Source organism: Drosophila teissieri, chromosome 3L, assembly GCF_016746235.2.
Source record: "Drosophila teissieri strain GT53w chromosome 3L, Prin_Dtei_1.1, whole genome shotgun sequence".
NCBI classification, from domain to species: domain Eukaryota; kingdom Metazoa; phylum Arthropoda; class Insecta; order Diptera; family Drosophilidae; genus Drosophila; species Drosophila teissieri.
This window is the reverse complement of record NC_053031.1, coordinates 12,136,863-12,164,025: the sequence shown is the minus strand read 5'-3', so window position 1 is coordinate 12,164,025 and position 27,163 is coordinate 12,136,863. Positions and strand designations below refer to the sequence as shown.

Sequence of the window (27,163 nt, the reverse complement as noted above, 5' to 3'; positions counted from 1 at the left end):
GGAGTTGGTTGCCCTGGGATTGGGGGGCGTGGCTGGAGCGAACCCTTTGCATGGAACAAGTTGGTGAAACATGTTAACATAGCCAATAAGCAGCAATAGAAATTAGTTAGGCAAAGCTATTCTCATCACGGTCATGCCAGCCACAAAGGACCCAATTAAAAATGTAAGGAAACAAACCAAAAGTTGTTATTGCTGTTAAACAACAACGGACTGTGTCCCGAAGCGGTTAAATTTACAACAGCAACAATATCCACCCGTTCACCGCCCAAGTTCCAGTCCCAGTCTCAGTCACTCAGCCACAGACACAGCCACTCCCCTTAACGGACAAAAACGGACAAAAAACGGACGGAGTTGAAACCCCGTAGCCTGTAGTCCGTAGTCCGTAGCCTGGCAATGGAAACACGACCATTTTGTGGCATCGGTGCAAAGGTAAGACTCGCCGGGGCCAACGTAAACACTGAAGGGACATGGCCCAGACCCCCAGTTCCATATCGTATCCTCTCTATCCTGGCTACACCGCATAGCCAGGGCACAGTGTCCTGGGCGCATGGCCATGGCCACATCCTGGCAAAGGACAACGGCCAGCTGTGTGATATAATATCGGGCATAAAGGGACACGGGACATAAGAAAACTGGCCAACAAACAAGCGATTGGGGAGCGGGATGAATTGGGTGGCCAGTACTATACCAGTACGATAGACAAGGGCAACCCCCCAAGTCCCCAAGTCCCGGCTTCAAAGTTGGAGTTCGAGCTGGAGTTCCAGTGCGAGTTGCTCTGGGTTTTGCCCTTTTTTCTCTACTCTATTTTTTGTTTGTTGTTGTCTCCTCCCAAAGCCATAAAAAACCAACATACCATAAAAATGGGGGATCCTTCGGAGTGGCTGGTTGCAGTCGGAAAAATGTACATCATTAGTTTTAAAGGGTTTATATTTGTTTTATTAGAAATAAAATAAATAAAATATGTAATGACATTGTTCCTAAAAACTACCATTATGATTCTTCTTTCCTATATTGAAACTACGCATGCAACTTATTTTAAAATAAAACCTTCATTCACTTCCGAAGTTGATAGAATTCCTACAGAAATGCAAGCCCATCTTTATGATCGTTGAATTAAATACAATTCAATAGAGTAATGTTGCCAAACCATGAATACCTATGTAGTATTACTTCATATTTACCTACTACTACCGTAATTGGCCATCATATTGTTTTTCCCAAGTGTGGTGGGCGTTTCAGCTCAGTCCGGTTCGGTGGGTCTGGATGGTGGGGTTCTGTTCCGGGTTGGGCTCTTTTGTTTAGCATTGACATGGCCACTTGGCCAGAGGGCCTGCGTCTCAATGTTTGTACTGTTTTATGATGTTTGGCTGCTGTTTCTGTTCCTGTTACGCCTGTCGCCTCGCTCGCTCAAATGCCTGAATCCCGAAACCCGCATCCGAATCCGTATCTGAGTCCGTGTTCCAGTTCGTCCGTTTTTCGATATCTGAACAGGCTTTTTGCAAATGGCGACCGGCCCTCTTTTGCTTACCTGGGGAAAGCGGAGAGAAAAACAGCCGTCCGTAATTGGAAAAACGTGAGCTCTCCAGGAGTCAAGTGGCGTGTAAATAGAGTGCAGGGGATGACGGAGGTCCTGGCACGCGTTTTGCGCATCCTGCGGCCAAATGCGGCATTCAAATGTCGTTGTATTTATTAGCTACGTTACAATGGGCCGGAATAATAGAGGCCCAGTGGTTTAATGGAGTGGGTGCTGTTGTTCAGGTGAATGTTTTTGGGAGCGGGTATTCTGGTTATCTGGGTATACCGGAGTTACCGGGGATGCTGGGGATTCCGGGGATGGCACAGCTTGTACGGCCCGCGAACATTACGCGAATGGATAATTAGTTGCCGAAAATGTGTTGTGCGCTCGTAAATATGAAGGCACACATGTCGGCTGCTTCCATTCTTATTGTCGCTGGCACATGTGTGTGTTTGGGAAGCATTCAGCATCCAGCATTAACTCCTCCTGCAGCCGCGGAAACCCCAACCCCTCGGAAATCATTAGAGGGCTCATTATCAGCACACCCGACTTTTGCGGGTGTGTGTCTCTCCACCGCCATCGCCACCGCCCCCGTAAAAAACTCTGTAAATCAACGAACCAAAAAACATCTACTACTTTCTTTTCGAGAAGAAAACCCGAACCCAGCGTACTTTCTGCCTTAAGCACGCGCCTAATAAATAAAAATTATTACCTTCATAATTAGTGGAAGAACATGGCGATGGCGCCGTCGAATGCGTGAGCATAATTACCATCCAGCTTTTACACCCTCGCAACGAAACACACACATCCCAATTCCATCCACAACCCCAACCCCAACCCCCCAAACCCCCATCTCGTGGGCATCCCATCTTGACACTCGGAAAAATGGGCTGAGCAGATATGTAAATCCTACTTGGAAGTGGTAACTTCAATTCAACTTCTTCAGTTGGAGTTTAGCTGGAATATCCTTCTTAAACTTCCTCCATTTACTTCAAACTCCGTTGTGTTTATCTGCAGTGAAATATTTACAACAAATTGATGATAATTCATACTATATACTACACTACGTTCTGTCATTTGAATAAATGTTGCATTATTCTTGTTAAATTTTCAACGCGTAACAGCGTTTCCCTTCTGGCTTCGATTAGTGCGCCTCTTCGTGCGCGATCTAATTAGGAAAAACTAGATATTTTTGAAAGTGCACCTCCTGCTCGAAAGCACCCGTTCCATGCCCCATATCCCATATATCCCCATGTGCCCATATGCCATATCCAGTGGATGCCACACACTGGGATTGTGGGGCAATGTTGGCCGTGTGTGCGAGTGGGTAAATTAGAATCGTATATTCCGGGAGGCGACGACTGTGTTGGCGTTAATGCTCTCAATGGGCTTTCTATGTTTTATTCCCGCTTCGTGCCGATGTTTTTCATTTTGGTTTTTTTTTTGCTTTTCTTTTTTTCGATTTTTTGTTTTATTTTGTTAGCAGTGCTACAACGTCTCCGCCCCCGCCAAGTCGTAGACAAAGTGGCAGAAACATGCATAATTAATTTATGCCCCTCCGGGCGCACCTTCTGCTCTTCTTCCCCACACTCCCATGCAGCAATTAATCGAGGAGAAGGATTCACCGGAGGTCACACTGGCGCATCCCAAGGCAAAGGAGTGGATCGTCTCCATGGCGAAGGCTAATTACCAGGAGCTGGCCAAGATGGCCAGCGAGTATCCGGAACTGGTTAAGCTGCAGGTAAGCCACACTCTCTCAGATTGCTAGGCCACTTGTTAGCCATCTTTCAAGCCAACTTTCAGCCACCTTTAAGACACCTTTTAAGCCAACTTTTAAGCCACCTTTCAAGCCACCTTTCAAGCCACCTTTTAGCCACTTTCCACCCACGATACTCTAACAAATGCGACAAGTACAAACTATTCATAAGCATTAATTACGACAAATTAAGCAGCAACGCGTTGTTTTTGCCATGTCGAACAACACTTAAAAATGCGAGGAGAAATATAATAACGACAACTGAGGGACCGGCCACAAGGAAGGGGCGTGGCACCCGCGGGGGGCGGTTGTCGCATAGCGAGCTGAACAAAAACAAAAAGAAAAAAATAAATTAAATAAGCAACAACAACGGCAGTCGCCAGGCGACAATTAATTGTGAAATATGTTTTCAGCATTTTTAGCACTTGTAGCGCATGTTAAGAAGTGGGCGTGAGCACGACTGCGATCGCCCATAGATATAGACAGAGATATAGACACAGATGTAGACATAGTTATAGACGTAGATATATGCGTAGATATATGGCCTGGCATTGGGTAACAACTGACGAGGGATCATCTCGCAGAGATTGCGAAGAAGATCTCCAGGCGCCAGATACAATCGCATTTTTTCGCACTCCTATTTTCCTGAATGCAATTTGCAATGCCTAATTGTCAGCCAAGGGGATAAGAGATACATATAAGATACATAGAACATCAAATTTGCAGCAAAAATAATTTATAAGAAAGAATTGTTGTCAACGTTAAAAGCTAACCAAATTAGCAAGGAAATGTTTAAGGAATACAATTACATTACTACTACAAAATATGTGCTTAAATGCTTCATATTTTACCTCTATTTATATTACCTTTTATATTTATATTTAGCTTGTTCAATCTCAAAACTTATTTTTTAGATAACTTTTGATTAATTAATTTTTATTAGGTTTTCTCCAAAGGGGGAATTTAAAAATTATTACCTGAGCTTCTTTTAGAAATTGTTAATTGCTGGTAATCAAAAATGTTTTGACACTATGTCTGAATGCATTTTCCCCTAACTTATGGCGTTGGGGAAATTTGGTTTTAAAGCATCATAAATAATAAAAAACAAGGGCTTTATTTCCGATCACTAGACTATTTTTAGTTACATGGGGTATATAAAATCTGAACTAGAGAATATCTAAGAACTTTTGTACATAACTAGTTCCTTTTCTTAGCTATACATATTAGATAATTAGCATTATTTTGTAACTCCATATGTGCAGTTTAACAATTAGGTTTTCACTTTCACTTAATGGTTTTAATATCTGGTATTCATTAACGGGTATGCCCTGGTCCATCAGCCTTAGACCAGTTTTTTACACTTATTTATGACGTGCGTGTGACCCCACTCGAAAACCTCAAAAAATTGGGGAAAGATCGAGCTCCAATTCTCGAGGGGTCGCCGCAAATGAGACATGGAAATATGGCTCCGCTCGCGACATCTCGAGACTCGAATTGGAATTGGAATGGGATTGGGGAACGGGAAAGGGCAGGAGGATTGGGGGATTCTCGAGCGGGCTCAGTGTGAGAACTCAATATGCGATGCGCCAGATTTGCGGGCCGTGTTCATCGCTGGCTGCCTCTGGTGTGGTGGTGCCTCTCAATTAGACAGCGTTTTTCGGAGTTTTGTACGTCCCCGGGTATTTATGTCCCACATATAGCCATATATATCCAGCACTGCTGATGATGATACTGGGGCGTCGGCCCCGTTGCAAGATGATTTATGTCGTCCGCAGTGGAACATGGGCCCCTGGGTTTACGGGTCTCTGCGACGATGGCAAAGGCGATGGAGATGGCGAAGGCGTGGTATATTATGTTCGCAAGCGGACTAATTGCCGTACAAATGCACTGTTCCCGGAAATAATGAATTCCGCACTCTGCATACGCATTCGCATTCGCAATCGCATATGTACATGCAAATCTTGAATCTTGATTCTTGAATCTTGAGGGCCATAAGATGAGCAACTGCCAACTGGCAGCTCATTTGCGGCGCTTCCAATTCCTTGAATCACTGAAATCGCAACGAGACGGAAATAGCCATAAATCAGACCGCGATTGCCACTTAACCTAATGCCTCGAGTTCCTTCGGGCTGCTCGTTTTGCTCATTCAGCTGAAGATGAATGTGAATGGCCGAAAAAGCGGTTGTATCTTGTGGCTTTTTAAATGTTCACGTGCGGATAATCGCTGCACTATTAGATAAACATATTTTATAATGAGCACTATGGAAAGATTCAATTACAGTCTATTGTAGATTAAAAATGAATTTCTGCGATAAATTGGTATATTACTCGTTGTGATAGGAGCATCAAAGCAGATTTTCATTTTTATAGTACTCAACTTTCCACACTTTCGTATCAAATCTAAATGAAGTAAGCTATTAAATGTTTGATTTCATATTGAAGCGTTATATAATTTGAAGTTCAAATAAACACAATTACTATTCAATTTGATGGCTTTAACCAGCTAAATTAAATTCTAAGTGAAATCGGTCGGGTGGCCCAAAGTTATGCAGATGGATTCAGTTACACTTGTATGCTAACAGGATTATGTACAAAGTCCGGGACTCACATGCCACTGACCATTTACATATGTACGCGTATGTAAATAAATGGGCGAGAATTTTGTGGAGAAACTCCAACTAAAAATTCCACACAGTCATCCGACGGCGGCAGGGTGTAAAAAAATGGGAAAAAGAAAACCAAAAAAAAAATATTTTTAATTTGAATAAGTAATTCGTACAACGGGGCAAAATCAAAAAAGAAACAACTCGCAACAAATGCGAAACAAGGAAAATTCAATTTACCCGCATGTCAAACCGAATTGCCGGCTAGGTCAAACACGTTGATGGATGGACGGCCAAACGGACGGCCAAACGGACAGCCAAACGGACGGACAACGGACAGGCTGGCTTACGGCATGGATGCATGGCTGGCCAACTGGAGGGGATGCGGCGGAGGAGTCCGGGAGTGGAGGCGAAACCCAACAGTACAGCGGCAACATCGCCGGCACCACCACCGGCAACGTGGACAAGCTTAAATTGCAAAACGGTGCATGCTTGTCTATTTTGGGGCGGTCCCATCGCCCTACCAAAATCGGGTGGACTGCGAACAATAGACCAAAGCCCAAAGCCCACATGTGTGTAGTGTGTATTTATATATAGAGGAACACCTGAGTGGCCAAAGGAGCGGGGTACAAAATGAAAAAGCAAAAGGCAAAAAAAAAGAAAACAGAATATATATAACTTGGTAAAAGTACACACACGAGCCGAAGTTTTTAATTAATACAAAACTTGTAACATTTTATAAGCCGCTACTACATATTAGCAGCGACTGGCGTTTTGAATATGTGAATATGCACATACTGATACATCCAGCCATGTGGCTTCCATGCCCGGACAAGGGCATTCCATCAGCCCATGCCATTCCAAGCCGACGAACATTAGGCACTCTGGATTGGCTCTCTGCCATGGACGTAGAGTTGTGGACTTGTGGATGTGGATGCGGATGGCATGCCCAGGTGGACTATTTAACCGAATTCAAATGTGCATGTCCGTTTACACAGAGTCATGTCCATGACTGTGCATCTAACCCATGGTGTTCCATGCGGCAATGGTGACTGTGCCGAGTCCAATGGCAATGGTGATGCCTATGCCGATGCCGATGCCGCTGCCATGTTGCCAGTGCTTGATTGCTGATGTCGTATGCCAGAAATTTAATTAAACTTGGGATACAAACAACCTCAAGCGGCAGTGGACAAGCCCATATTTGAGTACGACTACATTTGAGGCAATCGCAATCGCTGGCCACCGCTCTCTGTGTGTTGGCCGCCATAATGTGTTTTCGGCATTAAAATAAGTACTGACATTTTGGCCAATAAAATGGGTAAACAAATGGTTGTTCTAAATACAAGTACCTCCTCTTATTTACACACATTTTGCTATATTGAAAAAAACCAATGAAATATGTAGTTCCATAGGCTTATAAATGAATTATGTATTTCAACTTTATTGCGCAAACAGAGAAACAAGCAGCTCAATTATAAATAGCTTTGGTATACATTTGGATATTTTTATAATCATTTTGATGTATATAGTTTGATATTTTTATACTCATTTTGATATGTTTATAACCATTTTGATGTAATTTTTTAATTGAATAATACTGGTGCAAAACGCATGAAGTGCCATCAAGTGCCAAGTGCCCAAGATCTGAGGAGCATCTTCAAAGTCCGCCTGGCACACTCGGAACGCTCCACACATCGTGACCATGAACTTTTCAACAGGTCGTCCGCAAGGCAATAAAACGTCTGACACCTTTGACAGTCCCTGCGGCACACTCAGACTTCTGGATCCCCTCCAGCCCATACAGTAGTGGTGTATAATAGTGGTGTCTCTATGTGTGTCAGCGGCATTGGTGGCGCCTTTGGCCAAGTGGCATATGATTGGCCCATTCCAAAAAATGCCCGATTCCGGGTGGGATGACATCAAACGGCGGCTTGTGTGAAAGATACTTTCCATGGGCGTCATTAAATCGAGGTGACAATTCAATCAACAATCCGTACGGACAACAAAAACACCGGCGAAAACGTCAAATGAATGAAGCCTAAAGTCTGAACTCTGAAGCCTGAAGCCTGAAGCCTTTCCAGAAATCAAATCAAATGTGTTTACGACGTCTGCCACGTTGGTGGCTCAATTTTATGTCGCTGCGCGGCTATTAAATTTAATTAGAGCTCTGTGCCGCCGTTGGACGTGGATAACGCATAAATGTCATCAAAATATTCCCCTGAACGGTTGCTTGCTTTATATTTAGTTGCTCTGCAGTTTAGAGTTCACGAAGTGCTGGCTGGAAATACTGGCAGTTGACATGCGAAAGGATTTCCCTTCTGGGAAAGCGCACTGCTAGTGGCAGTTCTGGTGGCGGTCATGTCATCCGGCCATCACTCCGCACTGCTGGAGGTGATGTACTCGGACATAAAACCGCATTTAATTGTCGTTGTCGATGGGAAGTCTTTGAAGTCGCTTCCAGATTTGGGTCATGAGCTTTCACTTGGCTTGGTTCCTGTGTGGGTTGTGGGATTAGCTTGCTGTGATTACATACTATCCCATTAATTATTCCACTAGCTTGCTATTCCAATTAAAGTACTTTTACTCAATAGCTTGAAATGTTAAATGATTAAATGATTTTTACTATAAGATCTAGGTAGTAGGATTAAGAAGCCATCGGTGCCACGGCGCACATGTGTAACTGTCCACTCGCAAGCGCTCTTTAGCTGTCATTCCATGCCAAGTGGCGATTGCATCCTGACCATTCGGACCATTCCCCATTCGCCAATCGCCATTCGCCAGTGGAATTCGTCTTTATTATTATCTCACTGGCATTATTGGGTGGCGCTGTTGGCGCCAACATCTTGCACGTTCCAACGGATGTCTCCTGGGCAGAATGTGGCCAAAATCACCTCTACACGGTTCCGAACTGCCGATTGTCTCCACAATTATTGTCATTCACAATTACTGCCGGCTGCGTTGGTAATTTCGCCTTTAAGCCACGTCGAATTGCCCATACCCTTTGCCACACAGAAACAGTCGAAATTAAGTGAAACTTACTGGCCATTTAGGAGGCAGAAAAACAATATACACTCGATTATGACCAATGCGATGTATAATTCAGAGGCATCGGAGTGAACGGTTATGACCATTAAGGAGTTGAGAGGGCCCAAAAGGAAGAAGAAGTCTTTTAGCGTGTTTAGCTCCGTGACTGGACTGGGAGTGGAATTTCTTATTTTTGTGCCATCCGAAGAAATCGGCGACATGTCTCTCGAAAACGTGAATCCCGGCAATGCTCCGTTCTCCATTCTCCGTTCACCGATCTCCATCCTCCGTTCACCGATCTCCGCTCCTTGGGCCGCCGGTAAAGTGTCAGCAAAAACGAAATTGAGCTTATCTGTAAATGCATCGGCGGGAGTTCGTCCAGACTGAAGAGACGTCCTCGGCTCGACCGGCGAGCATCTTCTTGATGCAATCGTGCAGTCGTCAAATTAGCGACATTCGAAAAACTTCCCAGATAACTACTACGAAAGCCCCAAAACCAAAGCCACAGCAGAACTTTGGAACAAAAAAAAAAAAGAAACAAACCAAAAAGGTACAAAAAACAGAATCTCAGGAGCCTGTAGCCGTGTGCATTTTTTTTTTCCTGCCACAGAACCCACCAGAGATCTGTCACAGCTCTAAAAAAACCAAAGGAAAAAATAAACCAAAAACAAAGCTCTGGTCCACGATCATTGAGTCCGTTCTACGTGATTTATTTGCTGCCTCAATTGAATTGTTTTGGAGTGGATCTGGACCCAAACGCGATCCATCCTGGATCCATCCTCTGCGCTCCTCCACGAGGAGCACCTACTTTCGCATAGTCAATCAGCAATGCGATTTCTATGACTTGATTGACATTTCATGAGCCGGCCACGGACATCCATTTGCCGCAGTTGCCGCCGTCGCCAGGTACAAAAAAAAGGAGAAAAAATGGGAAGTAAAATAAAATAAATAAAAAAAAGAGGAGGAACAATGGATGTGGCAGACAAAGGAGTGGAGAGCGTCAAAGTCATTGACGATCATCCCGACTGATGATCCGCTGACAATTCCCAAAACGACAAACTCAGGCGCCATGTTAACCACCAAGAAGTCCGGCAGACAATCGCCTCGCCTGGCTGACGAAGATGGATTCCTGACTCCTCATTCTTGATACTCGACTCTTGATTCTTGATACTCGATTCCTGATTCCTGATTCCTGATTCCTGATTCTCAATGCCTGATTTCTGATTCTTCATTCCTGATTGACGACTGGCTGCCGAATGGCCATTGTTTCCTTGTGGCCAAGCGATCTGAACTGATTACAATCGCCCGAGAAGGCAGTAGAAGGCGATCGCCGAACGCTTTGCATTTTATTAAACACGATCCTTTTGATTATTACGCCCCGTTTTTTTTCTTTTTTTTTGATGGTCCCATAGCCGGTCAGTCAGTCGATCTGCGATATCGGTTTGATGGAGGTCATTGCTGCTTTATTTGGACATGCAACTTGTCACGTTTAATGGCATGAACCGGCGGAATAGCGTGTGTGCGATTATCTCTACACTCGCAAAATAAATCAGCAGTATCTCAGGGATTATATCGTTTACCCGTGCACCGGGCGAATAAATGGCAAAATGGCCATAGATAGAAGTAATACTTGGCAAAATCCAAGGAAGGATAAGGATATCAAGTATCCGAAACGCCTTTCTGTAGACATGATTTGAAAATGTTGCTTGCTTTGAGTGCCATTTTTAAATATGTGGTTTTGTTATTCGTTTTTCCTTTTTTTGCCAGTGCATCCATATCGGCCAGTGTGTGAGCACCTCGGCAAAGCAATCAACGCCGATCCCAGCCAGGCGAACGTATGTATATTGATTAGCTTTCGCCTTGGGAGAATCCGTGTTCCTGTCGCAGCCAGTGCCACCGTTCCATGTACTAGCGCCAGCTACCGATTTCCGATTCCCCGATCCTCCGATTCCCTGATTCCCCGATCCTCCGATTCCCTGATTCCCCGAGTCCCAAATGGCCAAAGGTGAATGGCGATCCCCAAGCGCAGATACTTAGCCTGGCCCACTCCCATTCCAAATCCCAATCCCATTCGCAATCCGGATGCCTGTCAGCGGCGGTGGCAGTGGGGCCCTGCAAATTTGTCAATACGTATGCCAGCGAATGCGCAGAAGGCTCAGTTGGGTCATAAATTGTGCAAAATGAATATGAATAATACTGCACACTGAGAACCAAACCTAAACAACAGCAAAAAAAAAAAGGAGGAAAATCGCCAGCGGGCTGGAGGAGCTGGTTACCCCACACATTGTTCCGTATACACCTCGGACAAAAGGAGGTGTTGCCTGGTTGTTATGAGTTTTTAAATCCGACTAAGCCCATTCGCCAACATTTATTCGAATTTAATCGATTTTTCAAATTGACTCCGCACTCGCCGTTCGCCGTTTGCCGTTCGCCATTCGCCGTGTAGTGTAAACGCAGTACAGAAATCGCTGACCGCCCATCGGTACGCCCATATTGGTTTTGCCCGTTTGTTTATTTACTCCTTTTTTTATTCTTATTTAGTTACTTCTGGGAGATAACAAAATAAACAATTATTTATAGCCCCCATCCTTTCAACGGCCCCTGGCTCCTTCATTTCTGTCGAGGTACTGGGCTACTTTGAGCCTAGTCCCTCGACTGTGGCCAAAAAGTAATTAATTCGCTGGGCTGGAACGCGTCAAATGAATTGAAAAACTACAAATGATTGGTAATTATCGGTGGGATCGTTAAATGAAGTTATATTTCTCACGTCGTAATGAGCTGGAACTTGCAAAGCAGCCACTGAAAGTAGCTTTAAAGTTATAGCTATACTCAGCCAGTTTTGTGGCCCATTGACAGAGTCACCATTTCCAATTATATAATAGTTGGAAGCAGATGAAATTGGTTTGGTGGTGCCTGCGCTCCTGGCAAAAGCAAGAAAGGGTGCTGAATGGCACAGGGGATGGGGGCTTGTGCATAATTAATGAGGGAACCCAGGCAGGTGTGCTGGATGCGTAGGACGACAACCGTTGCTGTCAAACATGATGACAAAAGATTACATTTCGCAACTTGTGGCAGTTGCCGCTGCTGCTGCTGCTGCCGACCCAAGATTTCCGATGTTAGGCTGGCGGAGCAGCAGGCAACATGCTTAAAAATTTACATAAAACTTCTGATAATAGTTTTGCCTGCGCCCTGTGGGATTGCTCTTCCAGGGGCAACCTCATCCCCAGCCTCATCCTCCGCCTCATCCTCGTCCTCATCCTCGTCCTCATCTCGTCACCATCATCCTCCTGCTCATATTGGAGTTCTTGGGGTTCGCACGTTACCTAAAATCCTTGGACTGATGCTGCGATAGCGACATCATAAATTACGAAACTAAACTTTGTGCGAACGGGACGAATGCAGATGGAGATGGAGCTGATGATGAGGACGATGCGACTGGAGCCTGGACTTTGCGACTCCAACCTGGGGAGTTGGGGTCTTACAAAGAACAAAAAAAATAACGAAAAAAAAAGAATAAGCGACATGCAGCGGGTCGCGATCGCACAGGCTGAGAAGCCATCTCCTCCAGGAATAAACCTCGGCTGGAAAAATAAAAGCTGTGGTGCTACATTTTTGGGCTGAGTGCAATTGCTTGTCAAACAGAAAAAGGTTACGCTGCCCAAAAAGCCAAATAATATAAATAAAATCGCAAAAGGCAAAACTCTTGACCAGCTATGCAAAGAACTTGCACCGGAAAATGTACGCCGAAAATCAGTGTAAAATCAGTTAACTATAAGTATTAAGTCATTCCCTATATAGTTTATAGGAAGAATAAACTTCGTAGAACATAACATGTTATATAGAAATGAGGCTCCATATATTCCAAATTAAAAGATCTATACATCTTTGATTTTGAAGCCAGTTAGTACTGAAAACTTTGAAGCAAACGCTGATTCATAAATATCAGAGATTTAAATAGCTACCCTTTGCTTAAATGCCGAGTTCATAAAGTATCTTCTTACTCAGCTTCAGCTGCAGCTAATCACGGCAGCTGGCGTTAATCGCGGCTGCTTCATTAAGCATTCGCCAATTACTCAATGGCCGCTTATCGAGAATTCAATAATTAATTAGCAAAATTAACAAACGATTACGATGGAGGAGTCGTGGACGTTAACCGCTTGCAGCACGACTCGCAAAAGGGAGCAAAGGAGCCAAAGGAGCGGAGTCTCGGCCGCGAATAACAAAATTCTGTTAGTCACGCATGCTAATCTTCGTGTTGTCTCAAAAAAAAAGCTGGCAACTGGCAACCAGAAGTTGCAGCAACCTCAGCAGCAGCAGCAGCCGCAGCAGCAGCAACCTTTAAAAATCGGCAGCGGAAACGACAAGGCCAGAGGTAGAAGAAGCGCAGGCCGTCGACGGTGGTGGCCTGGTGGCGACTTGGTCATGAGCTTGGTGGTTCCCTGGTTCGCTGGTTCAGTGGCTCGGTGGTGCTGGACCACTCTGGTGGCTCCTGCGTTGCCCCGCTATCGATAGCGCATTGTTGGGTCGCGAAACAAATGATTATTGTGGGGCCTATTTAAGGGTAATCGTGTCGTCTGAGCAGGAGCCCCAAAGTCCCTCGTTCCTCGTGAGCCTGTGTTGGGTCCTTTGAGCTGCCCCGGTTACCCCGATTTCGGCGATTTGCCCGCCGATTTGCTGCTATGGCTTCACTATATGCCTAGAATAATTAAGGACGGTGCCACGTTTTTGGGTTAATTATGCCTGCAGCCTAGACAGTCGCACACTGAGCGAAAAAAAAAAGAGATTGCCATCTAGATCCAAGATTATAGATTGAAAGGGAGAGAAGCTTCTGAAGTAAGCGATCTTTTATTAAGGTATTAAATAGGTGGGCGAAAAATCATGAATAAGGAATAATAATAAGTTAAGAAAGAACTCTTTAGAGGTACTGAAACCTTTAGTCATATGACATCTCAAATTCCAAGTAACTTTCATACTTCCCTTCAAAATACGTACAGATATACTAGACTAAGCAAAGAACTTTCATCTTAAGTTCACCAGTTAGTGTGATCAGAAATTCAGTTGCTTCAATCTCAAGTTCAAAATAATTCCTTTAGCTGACAACAAATTCCCCAAGAGAAACGCCACTTTTTGTACTGTGCACGCCCTGTTCAGTGGCTCAAATTAAATACGCCATTTAATAAATATGGTGGCCATTATCGGATAAGCTTCTGGATCTTTTACTTAAACATGTCACTTCGCATTAATCTGGAGCCGTAATGCCTGTGGCTGGCAATCTGGCAACAGGTAAAGGCCGCCGGCGTCTGAGAACCAGAGGAACTCGAGGCAGCAGAGGAACACGAGGCACCAGAGGAATCGGAGGAACACCGGCGGAACCGAACGTATCCAACGAATCCAGTCTTTGGGGGGGCCACACGCAGTGCCCCAAGTTTTGATGTGATGTTCGCATGCGCATGCGCAACGCCAGTGGCTCCAAAATGAAAGAATGACCTGACGGACTGCCTGACTGACTACTGGCTCACCTCGAACTGGGAACTGGGATCTGAGATCTGGGGTTGGAGTCGGAGTCGGGAGTCGGAGGTCTGGGCCTGCCACAGAATCGAGATTATCATAAATAATGTGGAGTAACAGTTCCACGCGCTGTGAGTGCCTAGGATGGCCAGCCATGCCCATTTGTTGCACGTTCCTCAAGCAGTTGCTTAATTTTTTGTTGGTTTTTGATTTCCCAGAAAGGATGAGATGAGGTCACTGCGGCCCGCTCACTCTTAATGACGTCTAATTTGTCATCGTTGAGGAACTAATTTTTTAGCCCGCTGATATAGGCCCAATAGAGCGCTACCTGTCTTGAACACGAACCTCGGACCTCGAATCTCGAACCTCGAGATTTCTGCGTAAGTTACGAAACCGAGGGAACCCTTGAGATGGGTTTTTTTTCGAATTGGATTCAGGCTTGGGGCTTTGGGTTATGGGTTTTTGGTATGGGGTTGCTGGCTGATGGAGACGCATGTGAGAAGCGAAATTTACATAGCCATAGTTCGTGGAATAATAAGTATTTCCATTTAGTCGCTTCACAAACAGAAATGAAGGAAACCCAAAACCGAAAACTCGCGATAAGATAAAGCTGTTTTTGGCTTAAACCAAATCTTACCTGTAAATCCATGGGTAAAAAATTTCAAATGCGGCGTGAAATCTATCTGTTGTGTGTAATTTGACAATTTATTTTATCAGTAAGTCAGGCAGTCGTCAGTAGTAAGAGGAACTAATTTACATTTTGGCCACAAAATGAAAACATTATGCTTGTAATGCGCATTTATCTGCTCGAGATTTCCGAGAAGGCTAATGCGATATTACACTTTAATTTTTATAATTGTGTCATCTTGCTAAAGAGCTTTGTTGTAAGCTTATATATTTGTTATATTTGGACAGTTATCGTTGCGTTAGAAACAGCTTTTAAAATCAATTTATTTGATCTTTAAAGTTCAGACTGCAAAGATTGATTGCTTCTTAAAGGAACACAAAAGTAGCTTTAAATATTCAAATTATCAGTCAAGGAGAGGCGACTGACTATTTATTATATTATTCATATATGAAAAAGAAATAGTTATCACTAAAATGTTGTAAAGGAAAGATTAATATTGGAGAAGATATGTTTATGAGTATTATAATTCAATCGAAATGTTGTAATTATACACGGCCTTTTACTGCACTTTATCTATGCGAACTCGAACTATCCTATGTAGTCTTTAAAGCACTTACACTTCTATTGAAGAGACCTAGGGAAAGTACATGATAGACCCTGCCACAAATCGGCTAAACGATGTGCATAATGGATAATGGTGGCAGGAGCAGGAGGAGCAGCAGCAGGAGGAGCAGGAGCAGCAGCAGGAGTGGGAAAAATGGGCAGGAGGAGGAGCATGTTTTACCGATTAACATATCCGGCGCTTATACCTGTGTACATTTCTGCCTGTACGAATGTACATAGCCACAAACATTCAGCGCTGTTTAATGTTTAATGTTTTTATACGTTTTTTTTTTGCTGTTTTCTGCTGTTTTAGTTTGGTTTTGTTGTTTGTTTTTTTGCGGCTGCCTAGCGCCATCTGATTGTCTGGCTGCATGTTCAGCGGCCATATTAATAATTTTTGAGGCGTTTTTTGATTTAGGGAGCATTTAAAGCGTGAACGACTGCATCAATAATTTCGCTTGCAATTTTATTGTGCATAAATTTCATTAATTTATAATTTTGGCCGTTGCCTCGCTGCGGCTAACATCCGACCCGCTGATCTCGCTTGCCAGTTCCCAGTTGCCCCGTTGCCAGTTTGCTATATGCCTGTGCCCCTGCCACTTTACCTTACCGCCGCCGCCGTATGGAGCATGGAGCATGGGGCATGGGGCATGGAGCATGTTGCGCCAATGTGTTGCCGCGGTCCGTCGACTGGGGCATAAATTATTTTCCGTAGTTTTGGCAGGCGCCCGATGACCGCGCGCTGCGTAGATTTCGCGATTTTGCGATTGCGCATGAGGTGAGGGTTATTCATTTGCCTGCGTATTGCCGGCGACTCCAGCTCCTCAGCTTCCCCAGCTCCCCAGCTCCCAAGCCCAGCTCATCCACATCTCGAACTGCCCAACTCCATCCTCGCCCCCATCTCTTCGAGGTCTGCTCTTCTTCGGTGCGAATCGCTGACCGCCTGTGCCGAAACATATGCACTGATCAAAATACGGCGAGGCAATGATTGAATACCAAGTAATTACATATTTCTATAAATTTCTATACTATACGTATATTTTTTAAATATTTTTTAAACATGTTTTTTTGCTTTTGATTTAGTATTTAGTGCCCATCAAAGGGAAGCTTTGATTTATAAACGTTTTGCTGCAAAAGTTTTGTTAAACATTCTAATATATTGAAAGTTAGGGATAATAGACATATTTTGTAGTAAATTAGTTGCTCTACAATTTTCCACATCCGCTCTAAGGCCTATTTTCTCGCAGTGCAGACACATGGCTGATTTGGCTGTAGGAGTATCTGCGCTTGTTGCTGGCGTTGTCGAATTCTGGGCAGATGCCGTGGAGCTGCAGGCTTCATTGAGGAACTTGCGCTTTGGCTCGGGCTTATGCTGGTGGTGTATAAGTATTTGGCTGAATCTGGAGAGCCGAGAAGAGTCCTGCAACTGGGCAACTGGGCAGCTGGACAACTGGGCCCGGCATGTCGCCTGCAAATGTCTTCGGTTTGTGGCCGCGCAGTTAATTATAAACGCTTGGACATTTTCGCTTGAGTTCGCCTCGCATCGCATCGGTTTGTTTTCATTTCCAGATGCAGATTACATTATGATTTATGCAAAATAGTAAATGCGTCTGATGGCAACATGCGCCAGCTGCCAGACACGAAATCTCTGGCCAAAACCAACCAGCTCCTCCTCATTGGGCCTCATGTTCGAGTGCAGCCATCGCGATCGGCAGCTGAATCGAAATCGCAATCGAAATTAGAAGTTCCACCAGCTAGCACTACGCACAGCACTCAGCCAATTGGCAAAGAGTGGGATTCTCTGTACACATACGTGTATATATGTACATATATCCATTGAATGGAAATGGGAGTATTTAGCGTACGGCGATTTTATTCGAGCCGATTTGAGGCCAATCGTAAAGCAGCGCCGTCCCACTGGCCGCCAATAAATCAGGAGCGCCATGAAGAGCGGCCTCGTAAAAGTGCTTAAATTAATCATGCCGAATGTGTGTCCCGGCTTTACGATGCCCAGATCCATGGGGCGCCCCAACAGTCGCAACAGGTTGCCCCCGCTAAGCGCCATCCATTCCGATCATAGGCACCATAAACCATAAACGCTAACTTTACTGCTTAACTGCACCGGATTGCCGGAGCATCAGTTTGCATAACGAGACGTGCATGTCCGGTTGCCAATATCTGTATCTGCATCTGTACCTGTATCTGTATCTTTATCTATAGCTGAGTTTGTATCTGAATCTGTACCTGCGTCTGTATCTGTAGCTGCATCTGTAGCTGTATTTGTATCTGCATCTTTATCTGTATCTGTATCCGTAAATCTATCTGTATTTGCATCTGCATCTATATCTATTGGTGGTATCTGCATCTACATCTGCATCCATCTGTCGTCGCCGATGGAAATGTACATGCACATAAGGAATGCCACCGGGAAAATGGCCAGCGCTTTATTAAATACTCACTTTGATTTACTTGCGGGGCCGATGGGCGATGGGCGCTGGAAAATTGCGCTTGAAATTGCATTGTTATTACATGTTTGGGTCAGCGCAAATTAAATTCCATATAGAAAAGCAATCTGCCCGGCGTCGAGTGTATTTATTTTACAAAGATCGCGTACGTGACATGAGGGGCACGGACTCGAAGGACCAACAACGGGTCTACAAGATGTTTAACAGCGAAAATGTGGTGCAAGTTTACTGAGAGACTCGACTGGATATACAAGTATATGCAACATACATAGGGGCAAGTCAAATGCACTCAGAATCGCTATTAAATTAGTTTAGTGGCATTTAACTTAATCGCCTACAAGGGAGTTAAAATTTTCCAGGATCGCATCCACTCCCCGTCTCACTCTCCGTTTTTCGCTTTCGAGTTTGGCCAGTTTTCTGAGTTTTGCACTGCCCTTTGAGTTGGTCAAAAATTGGGCGGACGTGATTCGATTTTAAAGAAGCTCCCTGCGCTGATGGCAACAAGTGCTTTCGTCTTAATATCTTTGAATAGGCCACTCCACTCCAACTTGGCGTTGTTTTTTTTTCTTGGCCCTTTCGGCCAACCTGCATTACGGCCTAAATGCGCGCGTCATCAACTCGCCAATCTGGCGGCCAAATTGAGTTGTGCATCAAAAAAGCGACGGATCCCAGGGGGGAAAATGCAACTGCATCGTGATGTCAGCGCTGTGATACGGCTTCTGATCCCACTCCTGGCTACCACTCCTGCTCCTGCTCCTGCTCCTGCTCCAGCTGCTGCTGCTGCTCCTGCTCCTGGCTCTGCTCCCGAAGAGACATTCCCGATGCGTATGCTTAGTCCATATTCTTTGCATAAATCTCACCGATGTCCCCGGATGGACGGAGCTTGTAATTAAATTGCGACACGGGGCAGCTAATGGCGCCACAACATAGATTCGCTGGCAAACAAGCAGCCGGCATATGCATACAGACGTGCACTTCAAAAAAATAGTTCAACCAAGTTAACTTTTGGAATTTATCGCCTTTAAAGTGCTTATACTCGTAAGAGGGGCATGCAAGTAGCAAATAACAAGTCAAAATATAGCTTGTATTACTTTCTAATGCCAGATATTAGTTGGCTTAAATAATAAGATCACTATTTAAACAGGGAAGATGTAATTATGTTAATTTTAAAGCTTTGTTTTAGTATGAAGCGATATTATTTATTACCGCTTTTCTAAACAGAGATTACTTATCATTTCTGCAAGCTGGTAACTAAACTCTTTCCACTTAATCATTCATTCATCTTTTCTTCTTTCTCTGTGACACAGACTAAAGTGTGTAATTGTTTTTATCAGTGCACCTCCCGAACATCCGCAAGTGGAGATGGTCATGACAAAGCGGCGGGGACACGACCTCAGCTCAGTCGGTGTCTCAGCGTACAGGGCACGTTTCTCAATGAAATTCCAGACCGCTCTGGTCGAGCGTTTCTGTGTGTTCCAGCCTTGTCTGCCCGGTCATCAAACATCGGACTGGGGAGTCAGGAGTTGGGAGTGGGGAATCGGGAGATGGGAACTGGGAACTGGGAGCTGGAGACGAAGATGGAGCCACAAAAAGTACTACGCTACTTGGGCGGCGGCGGCGACACGAAATGAGTGGAGTGCAGTAGTTTAGTAGCCACCGCGGTTAATTAATTCTGCATGAAATTTAAGGTTTTTTTGCGACTTTGCAGTGCATAGTGCATACATATATGGCGAGTCATTGTCGCCGATCAGACGATGTTGGTCAGGATGTTGGCCACGTTGCTGCACGTACTCGGCTGTCTGTGGATCTCTGAGCTCAGAGCTTCCCAGCTCCAGCTTCAGCTCCAACTTGAGCTCCATCTCGAACTTCTGTCCCAGTGCTTGCTAATCAGCCGCACCTCATCAGTCTGGCAAATCAAGTCATTAAGTTAACCGAGTGCCAAATGGAGCAAATAATGCTGCAACTTGGGCGTTCGCCAGTGGGACAGTAAAAAATCTCTCAATTAGTCAAACAATTAAATCAGCTATCGATCCGAACCTGAATTGATTCCATACCGCAAATTACGTATTCAATTATGTACTCCATTTCACAGAGTTTTTTTTTTATGCTCAATTCACTTCCTTGCTGGCTTCACATCTTAATTGTCTCATGGACTTTTGGCGTTTATAAACAGAAAAGGTTTTAACTTTCTTATGAATATATTTTTATTGAATTAGTAACTTATAAAATTAGTAGATATATTATATTAATTTGCCTTTCTCTCTTTTTAATTTCAGTGTCCCGCAACGGTAAGTTTACTGACAACTTTAATTCCCACCATTTATATGGCCATAATGCCATCTACCAATTTAATGCAAATGAATGAACGCATACAACACCGTTTTCACGTTATAAAACAAAACAATTGACACGTTACTTTTTTAACCATTATTTCCGCGATCGTCAAGGACTTTTTCCGTTTGGTCGGCAACAAACTCGTTTTAATCGAAATTCATTATCTGCAGAATATATTTCATTTTAACCACAAGGGTGCGCTCCCATTGCCACTTAATATAGGGGTAAATTTTGCAATTACCTTTTCTTTTTCGCGTAAATGCAACATGGTTATCTGCCAAGTTTTTACACCAAATATGCATAAATTTTATTTATGGGCTAACTTGTATTTTAGTAAATGCTCTATGCCTAAATGTAATATGTCCAAGAGTTTATCATTAATAGATATTCTATCAAAGTCACAATTAAATATAACAAACTATGGAAACTTTGGCTTTACCAATGTATATAATTTGTTTAACTAAAATTCCAACATATTCTCCCCGCTGAAAAGAGAATATTTTCACATTGTCCAAACTGAAAAACATATATTGAATTAGCTACTACCATGTAGTCATTTGTGTTAACATTTAGATATTATTGCACACGCGTGCTCGATATCTTGTTAATAGGTATAACTGCACGAGCTGTTAAATGTCGCCAGTGGCGAGGAGTTAAACACAATACACAATAAATGCATAAACAACGGGAAAAAACAATAATTTAGCTTAACAACTTAATAACAAAAGAGCAGCACTGTGCTGCGGATCACCTGTTCGTTGGCATCGCCAGGAGACGAGGATCGTCATTCCTTTGGACAGCAGTGAACCCTCATCGCCGCGACTACTGTGCAACTGGATGGTGAAACCAAAAAAAAAAAAATATACAACAAAAAAAGCTTAAAAAGTATAAGGAAACTAAGCTGCCGCTGCTGTCGCAGTTATGAGTTTCCACCTGTTCGCGAATTTATTGATTGCCACATTGACAAATGAGCCACCCTGCTGTTATAAAACCAATTAAAGGAAGGGTCCGTTTGCATGGCCGGCTCACTGGGATATTACGAATAAATTAGGTCTGGTGAGAATTAATTGGACAGTCGGGCCACCGGACACTCGGTGTGATATATAAATCATGGCTGCTATGCGGCCATAACAGGATTATCCAACCTCGAATGCATTTGGCTTAGCGAACGAAAGTGCGTTCGCAGCGCTCAAAATGCGCCAGAATCCTGAAAGCACTGAGAGAAACAGGTTAACGTTCAATGAAACACCAACGGAACATATTGAAAACCACTTTAAAATTGAGCTGAGCTACAAATTTCTAAACAGTAATTACAATTTTAAAAAACATACATTTTAAACTTGAAATAGCTAGAAAAACTAGGAACTAACCAGAAAAAACCTTTTACACTACTATCCATATTTCCTTTATTATTATTATTATAATATTTCTGATAATCAATTCAAAACTTCTACGAACGTATGTAGGATTTCATTCTTTCCTTTAAAAAAATATTAAACAAATGTTTATTATAGGCATATAATAAAACTAGCAGTTGAAAGTTCAGTATCAGATCCCAAAAATATTCATCATTCGTGCCTATGATTTTTGATACGAAATATATGTATAATAAAACATTTATATTGTATATTCAGTTCGATCTGCATTTGCCAACCCAATATAATGGAACTTATGTACATAGAACTCTATAAATTAGGAAACACCTTTTTTTTACTAATTAGCTAAGTGAATTCTCGCAGTGCTTCCCTTTTCGCTGAGTGCACTAATTAAAGACACTCTCGGAGATGCCAATAAGTAGTCCCCGCGGCAGTGGTGGCCACTGGAGAGTGGCAAGTGGCCAGTGGCCAGTGGTCATTGGCCAGGAAAGAGCAGCTGCCAGAGCGGTGGACGCATCATTAATAATTCCGAGGGAGCGGCTAAGTCAGCCGCACGCATAATAACCACGATTAAAGCAAACAAGGCTCATTGTCGGTTAAATGACAAGTTTTGACAACTTGTGAAACGACAAGTGGCCAGCGATCGGCCCACGGACCAGTGACCAGTGGCTAAATTGAGCAGGGACTGCGGTACGGATACGGGAGGGGAAACGTGGCCGGGGGAGGGGAGAAAAAACCCAGTTAAATTAATAATCCGCATAATTGGAGAACTTAACTGGCGGGCGCGCAAGAGAAAGAGAAAGGACATGGTGACGACAAAAAGAGCGTTATTTGCTTTGCGCTTAATATATCATTTAGATTGTTTGCCGCAGATAAAAACGCTGTGAAGACTTTGGCTGTCATTATCCATTCTTGTTTTATTTTATCGCGCCGGGTGATTATTGTTGTTCGCTTGTAAGGATTGTTAACTTAACTATTCTATCAGTAGTCGACTCACTGAATGGCGTGGCAATTAGACCCACAGTTGTCGATTTGGTCAGCCCCGGTATTGATTATCATGCATTTATGACTCGCCGGGCATAAATCGAAAATAATTGTTTCCATTTCACAATTATGTCCCACAAGACTGCTGGATTGGCTTTCAAGCTCTCTGGGAACTCGCACACCTTTCGCATATGATATCCTAACTAGATAGCACGATTCGAGTCTTAAATGCCAGGGGTCAAATTATATTCCCTGCTGATTCTAATCTTTCAATAGGCCAGTGAATACCGATATCGTGATTTATATAAATTTTGGGTCAATGCTGGAAAATGGGGGTTTACTAAAGCTGAAATTATTATTCAAGTCCAAATGTGTATAGTATAGAATGCGCATCATATTACAGACAAAAAGGTTATAGGATATCATAAATAATCATTCATTTAATCATTCCAAAGTTAAATTATTTTACTTTTTCCAGTTGTACATTTGTATGTCCACTTTTGTATTAATATCTACACTTAACATCTTTTTTAATTACCATTTCCATGCTAATGCTTTCTTTTTCGGTCACTTACAACCATGTACCAACATTCCCCGATCGGAAACACACAAAAAAAACAGGGCGTGAGTATGAACATGACCACTCTGATACGTAACTAGCTCGGGAAAACAAACACAAATTAAACTCTCATTAATGAGAGCAGCTTGCCAGCCTAGGAAAACATGACTTTGTTGCTCATTATTTCAAGATTGCCCAGCTCTCTTGACAGTCGAAAAATGGAGCGAGTGCACCTTTAATGATAAATTAATTTGCGAGTAATCTGCAGAGCAGTGTGCTGCCCACCGATCGGAGCTGGATCTCTGTGATCCCAAGTGCAATTACGCCAAGGAGCAGCGAGTCTTAATTATAACCAGAGCTGGCCATGTTTAACATGACAGTTGTCGTGTCCTGGCGATTCATCAAAGTGACAGCTTCTGGGTTACAGCGCTCATCGTTTTGCGGGCTCCGTCAAGCGATACTCATGCCCATTCCCAAACCCATTTTCATAGCCATTCCCGTCTTATCAGCGCTATATCGAATTTCGATCAAAACGCCTCCGGGCGACGGAACGTTGGAAAAACAGGCGCTCGACTTTTGGCGCTAAACGAACATCCGCACATCGAAGTCACCTTTACCACCATGCCCCTCCTGCACTTGGCTGCACTTCATCATCCCGCATGGGCCGGCATCGGAATTCCAGTTCCGACGACCCTCATTATCATACATAGTTGGCACCATTGGCACCATTAGGGCTTTTTGGCACAGGATCTTTCGAACAGGAGCAAGGACACTCGCTGGCTGGCTGGTATGACTAGCTGCCGTTTCGTCCTCGGGATATTCGCGATATCCATCTGCCAGAAAAATGAAATGAGGGGCTGTAATTGCCGTTGAAGCTGCCTCCTGGATGTGTTATTAACTTGTTAAGCGAGAATGGCACATATAATGGCCACTTGTCGGTCTTATCCAAATCCTGCCCAGAGGATCCTTTGCTCCTTTTCTTTTTTCTTGCTGTGTGGGGAAGTTAAATTTGTGTCAGTTTTTTTGAGTGCTTTTATGCGCCTTATCGTGGCCTTAATTTTATTAATTATACCTTCTGTTTTTTTTCATACGCCCATTGGATGTTGCGGATTCCAGTATGTAAGTATTACTATGTATTTCCAATGAGCTTATATATTGAAATTTAGTCGATGAACTTGCAAATTAACTAGTTTAAACTTGTGACAATATATTCGCATGACTATGAGTTAACCTTTGAATATAAGCTTATCTCACATAAATCTAACAATATTTCATATCCTAAAATGATATAAAAGTAGTTTTAAACTAGGGATCCTAACAATTTAAACGCAGCTTTAAATTCAGCTTTAAAATAAGCACCTTAAATAATTGTTTTTAAATCTTTCCATCTGTTTTTAAGACATTCCGAAACAGATTGAAATTTTACAGATTTTGCTTTATAAAGTTAAATATCTAGAATTAGTGAAATATTTCGAGTAAGCCAGTCGTGAGATATAGCAACAGAGCCTTGGAAAATGCTGTCTTCAGCCACCTGAATAGTCCTTAGGAGCACTTCCCAAACTAAATGCCGTGTGAGATATGCGCAAACATCCTTTTATGATCATGAAGCAATAACGGATCAGCAAACACGGTTAAATGTCGCACGACCTAGGTATTGGAATCTCGGCTGCTGGAATTTCTGGCCACTTGGGTATGCGTATGCCATGGGATGCGCAGCGAGGGCAGGAAGGATTCCGCATCCGAATCCGAATCTGAGACCAAATCCACAACGGCGAGCAGTGGATCGGTGGATGGCGGTGGAGGAATCGGTGGATTCGGATTCGGTGGATCCGGAGGAGAGGCAAATCGCTCTGTTTGCTTGCGGTGTGCCAATACAATGCCGCTGCGGAACGAGACACAAGAATTTATGGCATTTCACTTTCAAAGACACAAAATTCCTGTCCCTTGCCACCATTAATGGAATGGACAATAAATTTAAACGTGCAGACGGACAACGTGCCATATGTAAAAAGGCTCAGACACTGTAGCGGCCGGCAACTTCCCCAAATGGCTAAAATCGCTCCCCAAGCCCGCCAAACTGCGCGTGAGACGATTTGTAAGCCCGGCCCAAACAAAAAAAAAAAAGAACCGGTCGCCACAAAACCTTTCAGCATCTGCCATCCAGCCGGCTAACAAGGCGATAATCCACGGACAATGCCAACTTCGATGCGAATCTCGGCCCTTTTATAATTAAACGCAGGCGGGGAAAGATGACGGCGGCTTGGTCATGAATTCTATGTTCTAATAACTGGGGGATAGCAATTGGAACCTGAAGAAAATATCTACAGAAAAATGGGGAGTAGGTCAATTAAAAGTATTTAAAAGAATCTGCAATTTTATTTAGTAATTTTTTTGATATTCAAATCGTTGGCTTCACATTTATAGTACCATTGGGTTATCAATATAATTGGGTTTTAATTTAGTTCCTCAGTAAGTAAGAAACAAGCTAACCACAAGCGAAATTATTAGTGAAATAGTATTTCCTTTATTACTTATTAACATTTTATTAGTTAGATAATGACTTAAACGCATATTTCACATGAATAGCAAAGCAATGCAGATTATCGCAATAGAAATCAATCTAGATAGCAACAAATGCAGAACAAATTCGCTGATTGCTTTATTGTTTTTCCTAAGCCAACTCAGATTTTGCCACCATCTCGTATCGTTTGAGAATTTAATTCCCCTTATCTAATGCGCTAAAAAATGCGCTAATTGAATAGAGACGAGTCGCATGATCACTGTAACCAAATTATACCCACATTCCAGCACCGCTCACGTTGCTCCTCCAGCTCCTCCCACCTTCTCCCAGAGATTACCAGATGCCCAGCACCCAGCTGCCCAGCAGCCCAGCAGCCAGCACCGCTGCCCAGCTCGCGATTCCCAACTGGCAGCTCCTGGCCGTGATCATTGGTTGTGGTCGAAAGACAATGGACGAGATTAAATGCCAGGCTGGGCAGATTAAGATGCATCGACAGCAATAACTACGTCAGCGGCGGGAGCTGAGAGCTGGGAGTTGGAGATGGAGATGGAGCTGGATGTGGATGTGGATGTGGAGCTTCTTAAACGGGAGACACGAAACAAATTTCCCTTGAAAAGAATTACATACCGATCGCCTGCAACGGCCAGACTATGGGAATTGACTGAAGCCCTGAAACTCTATTTGTTCGCAGCAGCGATCTTGGGCCGTTCCGTTTGCGATCTTCCGATCTTTCCGATCTTCGGATCTTCGGCCGTTTGTCGCCGTCCAGAAAACCCAGAATGTCCAGAAAGTCAGGAAAGTGACCGTCTTCATTGTCAACACATGGAGTATACATACGTGGGCTGCAGTGCGGCGGCAAACAATTCTATAGAAAATCAGACAAGCACCGCCGCGCGCCGATGGAAATGCACTGGTGGTGGCGGGATCTGGCCAAGATCTGCCGTTCAAGATGCTCCAGCTCTCAGCTCCCAGCTTCCAGCTTCAGCTTCAGTTCCGTCCAGCCACCAAATGGCTTATCGCAGTCGGGCGAATCGTTTTGCCATACTAAATTATTATGTTAACATGAAAATAATTGAGGCAACAGGCATTCGGCGGTGGCTGGCCAATTTATTTATATCGCGGAATCTCGGATACGGCAGCTGGGTCGAGTCCTCAACCTCAACATCGTCCTCGTCCTCGTACTGGGATCCTCGAGTTCGGCGGTCCAGGGGCCAATTGATGGCGGTACAAATAGTTCCAGAAGTGGGGCATCTGCCTCGCGATTGGGACACCGACTGCCGTTCACA

The 27,163-nt window shown here is 43.7% G+C and overlaps 1 protein-coding gene across 3 annotated transcripts in view; it reads left to right on the top strand.

Moving 5' to 3' along the window:
- LOC122616974 (ankyrin repeat domain-containing protein SOWAHC) overlaps positions 1 to 27,163 on the top strand; it is a 35,586-nt gene that overhangs the window by 4,491 nt on the left and 3,932 nt on the right. For 2 of the 3 annotated variants that reach the window (XM_043792587.1, XM_043792588.1), the window contains exons 3-5: positions 3,117 to 3,257; positions 20,380 to 20,391; positions 24,473 to 24,475. In XM_043792587.1, coding sequence (XP_043648522.1) covers positions 3,117 to 3,257; positions 20,380 to 20,391; positions 24,473 to 24,475 — 156 coding nt within the window. Of the gene's footprint in view, positions 1 to 3,116; positions 3,258 to 20,379; positions 20,392 to 23,418; positions 23,473 to 24,472; positions 24,476 to 27,163 lie in introns of those variants that run through there. The other variant, XM_043792589.1, reaches the window with a different exon arrangement.